Genomic DNA, 7380 nt, shown 5'->3' with positions numbered 1-7380 from the left:
TGTCTATGCCACTAAAAATGAAATTCATTGAAATGATGCATTGAAAGCACAGTTTCTGTGGCTCAATGGAGGCAATATTTTTTTCATAGAGAATTAACAAAACAGAAAACTTTAAAACTAGAGGGAAAATTAAAATGTAGTAGCTTTTAAATGTGAGTACCTTCTAAGCACCCAACCCTACTTTATGTGTATTTTCACATTAATTTTTTACTGCTTTATAGATTTAATTTTCCTGTTTTATAGATGAAACAGTTGGGGCTTGGAGATGTTATATGATCTGTCTGTGGTCACAAACTGCCCATCTCTCTGATTTTGAATGATATTTTTCATAATTAATGCTCCAGAATGTTCCAGAAACTATTTTAAGGACTTAGCATAGTCTGACTCATTTAATCCTCACAGTAACCCTAGGAAGCAGGTTCTGTTATTGTCCCCATTTTAAAATGGAGGCATCCAGATGGGTTACATCAATGTCCCAGATCACTATGTGCCCCAGGTCACCTGGCAGAACCAGGATTTGAATCCAGGTGGTCTGGTTCCTACGATGTGATGTCTTCGGCTCTCAAACAAGCAGTGTGCTGTGGAAGGAGTAGTGGCAGGTGTTACTACAGTAATCGTGATTAGAAGCAGTGTGTAACTAAAAGAAAAAACTTTTATTAGTCAGGATTTCTCTTAGGTGGTCTAAAAAGGACTTGAGAGTATGAGCTGGGGAAGGGAGTAGGCCAGATCCTACTAGAGGCAGAAGAGTTAGAATTTCCTCATAATTCAGTTCAGTTCAGTCGTGTCAGACTCTTTGTGACCCCATGGACTGCTACACACCAGGCCTCCCTGTCCATCACCAACTTCCAGAGTTTACACAAACTCAAGTCCATTGAGTCGATGATGCCATTCAACCACCTGACCCTCTGTCATCCCCTTCTCCTCCTGCCTTCAATCTTTTCCAGCATCAGGGTCTTTTCAAATGAGTCAGTTCTTCACATGAGGTGGCCAAAGTACTGGAGTTTCAGCTTCAGCATCAGTCCTTCCAATGAACACCCAGGACTGATCTCCTTTAGGATGGATTGGTTGGATCTCCTTGCAGTCCAAGGGACTCTCAAGAGTCTTCTCAAACACCACAGTTCAAAGGCATCAATTCTTCAGCACTCAGCTTTCTTTATAGTCCAACTCTCACATCCATACATGATTACTGGAAAAACCATAGCTTTGACTAGATGGACTTTTAATGGCAAAGTAATGTCTCTGCTTTTTAATATGCTGTCTAGGTTGGTCATAGCTTTTCTTCCAAGAAGCAAGCGTCCCTGGACTCAGCTCTTTTTATGGAGCAACCGTTGCCCTATAGGAGGGGTCTTGACTACCAGTTATTCTTTCAGTTTCAGTGACATGCATTGCCCACCAACACTATGTCTAAAGGAATATTTTTAGTTTATCACTCTGAGACCCTCACAGTCCTCTAGAGGATGTATCAAAACAATTAACACATAAATGTTAGGCCACCACGGGCAATTTGGAATTCCACACTCAAGCAGCATCATGTGAGATGAATCTGAAGATGGATTGACCCTAGGATGTGTGCTTGTGTGTCTAAGAATGCCAGCCTTTCCATTTGACTGAAGAAGTAGAGATTCATAGTGATGTGGTTACTTCTGTTTGGTTACACAGCTGGTCAGTGGCAGAGCTGGGTCAGGAAATCTTGTCTTGGGGTTCTGAGTATATAAAACTTGGTGTTTGAAAGAGAGGTGGATACAAAATTAAGTATTTTAATACTAAACTGTAGGAATGTGGCTTCCTTGATTAATAAAAGTTCAAGGAAATTCCCTGATGGTCCAGTGGTTAAGACTACACACTTTCACTGCTGAGGGAATGAGTTCAATCCCTGATCCAGGAACTAAGACTCCACACGCCATAGGGAGCAGCCCCCCAAAATAAACAAAAAATGAAAGCTCAGAATGTATATTATACATATACACAAAATGCATATATAATTATATAATTTTATTTAAAATAATATATGCCATTGAAAGGCACTATAGAAATGTGGAGGAAATTTGCTCAAAATATGCATATTTAAGTATGAAGAGGAAACAGCAAAAATGAGAAAAAATGATAAGAAGAAAAGGAGAATTTAATACGCTGAGTAATTTACATACTGACAGTAAGTTTCTTTGAATGGAACATACAAATGTATGTAAATTGGACAGCTTATTTAAGAAAAAGATATGCAAATGCATGTCCACAGAAATCTGCTACCCTTCTTGTTGAAGTAGAATAACAAGATGCCTAATTTTTGCTCAAATTATTTTTTTCTTTCCAGAATGTTCCCTCAGGAAACTGTAGGGCCAAATTCTTACCTGTCTAGATTGTAATCATTCATTCATCCTTGTGTTCATCTTACATGTACTTCAGGCATTATGCAGAATAATGAAGTAAAGGTGAATAAGACACAGAAAGTACTGATTTATTGCATTTATTGTAAATTGTGTGCCTCCGCCCCATAATTGAAGCTCCTTTGTGGGCAGGGCTTTTTATCTATTTTGCACAATAACATGCCTAAATCTGCGTCTAGAAACACATGAGGAGCTCTGAAAATATTTGTCAAGTGAGCATGCCTGGCTTAAAGCAAGTGCTCAGTCAGCTTTCTCTTTCCTACCTCAACTTCAGATGAAAAGCTACATCCAGTTACAAGACAAACAAGTACTGATGGTATAATATACAGCATGATGGCCATAGTTAGCACTGCTGTATGTTACTTAAGAGAGCCGTTGAAAGAGTAGATCCCAAGAGTTCTCATCACAATGAGAATATTTTAAAAGACTGCTGTCGTTGTTCAGGTGCTAAGTCGTGTCCCTCTCTCTGTGAGCCCATGGACTGTTGCCCGACAGGCTCCTCTGTCCATGGGATTTCTCAGGCAAGTGTATTATTGAAGTGGGTTGCCTTTTCTCCTCCAGGAAATCTTTCCAGCTCAGGGATCAAACCCACATCTCCTGCATTGGCAGGTGGATTCTTTACTGCTGAGCCACCAAGGAAGCCCCCCAGCCTTTTTGATTCAAATATTTATTGAGCAGCTAGGGAAATACATGGTCAGAGGTGAAGTAATTGCACAAATAGAAAGAAAAGTATAAGGTTCACTGAATCACAGCAGTCAACGTGTTTTAAGAGATCAATTGATTGCTTCCAGCCTGGAAGGAGGCATGGGTGGGTGGTCCATCAGGAAAGGGGATTGAGATTAAAATAGAAGACTTCAGTCAGGACTGTTGATGATATTCAGTTTGGACCACTTGTGTGTCTCCTTTTCCTCTCCCCATCTTTGGGCTTAATTTACCAGTAGCTCCCAGGATTGTTCAATGTGCTTTTTCTAGGCTTGCTTGTATTTTTGCTTTAATGTCTTCTGCAGAGCTAGGTTCTTTTGGTGTTTTAGGTGTTTTTTCCTGTTTTTTGAAGGATTCTTGACCTTTTGATCTTGGTGCTGACAGTTTTGAGTCTTTTTCATTCTGGTTCGATTTTTGTGCATTTTTGACTGGAGTATCTCGTACAGATTTCTTTACTGGAGCGTTTTCTTCGACTTCCTCATCAAAATTGTCATCATCTTCTTCATCATCATAATCGTCATCTTCAGCAGCAGCAGCAAGCTTTACTTTTTTCTGGGGAAACTTGCTACCTCTTCCAGGGGCAGAACGCTTTCCAGATATACTTAGGAGTTTCACATCCTCCTCCTCTTCATTTTCTGACCCTGCATCTTTCTCCACAACTACTAAGTGCTGTCCTCTGATATGCACAGGCCCTGAACCACACTTCAACCGTAAGACCACAGATGGTGTAATTTCAAAGCCCCCAAGAGAAACCGTTGGCTGTACAGACATTTTCAAAGTTGACAGTGTTACTTTAATTGGACCGTCTTCATAATCCATCGCCTCTGCTTCAACAATGTGTGATTCATCCTTTGCTCCAGCCCCTAAACTGGCCATTCTTAAAGATAACTGGTGCTTATTTTCATCATTATCCACCTTGAAGGGATAATCTCTGTCAGCCTTTAGTTCACAACCAAAAAGATAGTTTTGGGGCCTTGAGGGGCTCATATCCATGTCCACTGAATCCTCCATGAGTTGGTGGCACGCACTTATGTGGGAGAGAAGCCGGATGGAATTAAGTGACTACTGTTCAAATGAGCAACCGCGCAAGATAGGGTCACACCAGGGAAAGCGGAAGCCCTTTTAAAGGACTAGACAGAACCGTTTGAACCGATGAGAATTTAGTTAATATTTTTCACATGTTATTATCATTGTAACTTTAAGCAGGTAAACCCTAACAAATGTTAATATTGCTTATGTCATAATTGATTTGCCTAATTTTAATTACAAGAAATAGTCAAGTTTTATTTTTTTTTCTTTCATTGTATCTCTATGAGATGATGGACGTTAACTAAACTTATCTCGGTAATCATTTTACAATCTATGTGAATCAAACCATTGTGCTGTGCATCTGAAACTTTCCCAGTAATGTTATGTCAATTATTTCTCAATAGAACTGGGGAAAAATGAAGAGCTACAGAATGTCTGTTAGGTTTAAAAAAGCAATGACCACCAACCAGCTTTCCTCTCTGCCCTCGCTGTGACGGGACTCTGCTCAGCCTGGGAGGTAATTAACACTCGTAAGGTGACACTTCTTCCACCTGGAGAGGCCGTTGTTGTCCTTGGTGTGGGTTCATCTCTCTTTGGGACAAATGCCATCCTTCTCCTCCTCTCACCAGATGCCACGTTCCACTTCATCCCATGAACAGAGAGGTATTATGTGTCTCACCAGGAAAAATGCTGGTCCTTCTGTTTTCTTTCCCCTTCTCAGCATCAGACACTGTGTCATTCAGCCTGTTTCATGGCTTTACTTTGTTGAAGGGGTTTTTCTTTGCCGATGTGTGAGCAGAGTTTCTTCCCTCTTGGTCACATCCACTGTGGCTTCTCAGCCTCCTCTGGGCTGCTTCTATGATGGACTCCTCCTGATATGCGCTCTTGGGAAGGACTGATAGATGATGGATTATTAGTAACTGCACATTGTCCAAGCAGTGTACGTCATCTCACAGTTTATAAAGCACCTCCCTATTTGTGGACTTCTTTATTTCTCACAAAGCAATTGGTCCTGCTTGAGAATAAATGGTATTTAGAATGAGAGGACCTCTGTTCATATCAGAGCTTGTCCATTCATCAGCTGTGTGATCTTGAATACCCCTGGTGGCCTCTCTGAGTCTCATTTGAATCTGGGCTAATGGCTGAGGGATCATACAATGTGTCATCGCCAAACCTGGATAGTTCTGAGCTTCCAAGTGAGTACTTTTAATAACCGTATGAGAATATAAGCACAAATAGCGCTGTTCTGGGCCTGTCAGATATACAGTCACTCCTGTTATACTAACAGTTCTATTGCTTATGATACAGCTACTAAGACTAATACAATAACAACTACCATTGATGTTATAATATTAGTGATAAATACCTATTTCACCAGGTTATTGTGAAGGTTAAAAATGCATGTTAGAAACACTTACATCCTGTTAGATGTTATGTAAATACTCTTTGTTTAATTAAAACCTGGGACAAGAGATCAGGTAGATCATTCCTGAACCGGTGGCAACTAAGGAATAGCAATGCTAGTGGGCTCTTTTGGAGAATCCCAGTTGGTCATGGTAGAGCAAAATTTCTAACTTTCAGTTCTAAATGGATGCCTCTGCTTTCTTTTTTGCAACATTCAGAAGCATGTTCAATTATCCACCTAGAGGTTGGCCATGGCGGTTTGCTCAGTGATGATTTCCTTGAAGGCAGGGCCTGTATCTTTCTCATCCATGTCCTTTCGGTAACTTTCAGAGCACCTGGCATTATGCATATGCTCAGAGGATGTCATGATGGATGAACATACTGCTGGAGAGCCAAGTTTTAAAGGACAGTATCATTTTTTTTTAAGATTTTTTTTTTTATGTGGACCATTTTTACAGTTTTCATTGAATTTGTTATAATACTGTTTAATTTTTTTTTTTTTTTTTTTTGGCAGCAAGCATGTGGGATCTCAGCTCCCTGACCAGGGATCGAACCTGTATCCCCTGCACTGGTAGGCAGAGACTCAGTCACTGGGCCACCAGGGAAGTCCATAAAGGATGGTATCATGACAGGTACTCTCTTTTCCCTGGAAGGCAGGCAGAAGGAGGGACTTGGGATGCAAGCTAGAGTCAGGGTGAGAGACTCTATATGAATGCAAGTGATAAAAGCCCAGAATGGCGACCTTAATTTCTATCTAGTCTGTTTATATTTGCATTGCCAGTTTTTAGCACAGTGCTTGTTCTTAGCAGGTTTCTAACAAATTGTTGTTGAATTGATAGCCACAGCTGTAATCTATTTGACATAAAGAGGAACATGGAGTTTTTACAGAAAAAAATCTAGTGGCTATAAACTTTTGACCAAGAGAACCAGATAACCTGAAAAGGGCATGGGCAGATGGCAGTGGATACTAGCTCTGGATGTGCTGCAAAGCCTAAGTCTGATGGATGGTCTCCAAACTGTGGTGCTGGAGAAGACTCTTGGACTGCAAGGAGATCCAACCAGTCCATCCTAAAGGAAATCACCCCTGAATATTCATGGGAAGGACTGATGCTGAAGCTGAAGCTCCAATACTTTGGCCACCTGATGCGAAGAGCTGACTCATTGGAAAAGACCCTCATGCCGGGAAAGATTGAAGGCGGGAGGAGAAGGGGATGACAGGAGATGAGATGGTTGGATGGTATCACCAACTCAGTGGACATGAGTTTAGCAAACTCCGGGAGATGGTGAAGGACAGCCTGGTGTTCATGGGTCACAGTCAAACATGACTTGGTGTCTGAACAAGAACAACCCCAGCACTGCAGTCCCTCCCCAGCAGGAGACACTAGCTGCTCACATCTTGCTCTGGGTTGACCTGAGCCTTCTCACAGGTATAACGCAACTCTCCTCAGACCACACATCTCACAGCTGGGTGTGCTAGGATGTTAATCCAAGTACATTCCACTGAACTACCTTGTGTTCAGCTATTCACCTCTTCTAATTTAGGTTTCCATAAAATTTCAATGAAAGGAACATCTGGAAAATTTTGTACACCACACACATAAAACTATTCCCTGATCAAAGTGACTGACTTATAAAAAGTAAGACCAGATTAGCATTTTCCAAATTAGTATTCCATATAACACTGATCCAACAAAATGTCCCATGACATAGGGTCCCATGGATAATGAGATGAGAATATGTGGTACCTTATATTTTTTCCCAATTAAAGTTTCCCAGTATACCTTAGAGACTATAAGTTCTTACACAAGGAAACCTGTTGAACTTCATGAAACACAACATTCTCTGCATTTATTTTATTCCC

General features: G+C 40.9%; 1 protein-coding gene across 2 annotated transcripts; it reads right to left on the bottom strand.

The window, feature by feature from the left end:
• Positions 1-1885: 1885 nt before the first annotated feature.
• Positions 1886-4097, bottom strand: LOC110125907 (nucleophosmin-like). Of its 2 annotated transcripts, none has more exons than XM_070476867.1 (2): positions 3349-4097; positions 1886-1916 (listed from the first exon to the last, which is right to left on the bottom strand). In XM_070476867.1, the coding sequence occupies exons 1-2, from the start codon at positions 4095-4097 to the stop codon at positions 1886-1888; spliced, it is 780 nt and encodes a 259-aa protein (XP_070332968.1). The 2 variants fall into 2 exon arrangements, with proteins under 2 accessions (XP_070332968.1, XP_070332969.1); XM_070476868.1 differs by lacking the exon at positions 1886-1916 and having other exon boundaries at positions 3339-3453; positions 3538-4097.
• Between the last annotated feature and the right edge of the window lie 3283 nt (positions 4098-7380).

This window comes from Odocoileus virginianus, chromosome 15, assembly GCF_023699985.2.
Source record: "Odocoileus virginianus isolate 20LAN1187 ecotype Illinois chromosome 15, Ovbor_1.2, whole genome shotgun sequence".
Classification (NCBI taxonomy): Eukaryota; Metazoa; Chordata; class Mammalia; order Artiodactyla; family Cervidae; genus Odocoileus; species Odocoileus virginianus.
Note: the sequence above shows the minus strand (reverse complement) of the source record. Positions and strands in the feature narration are given on the sequence as shown.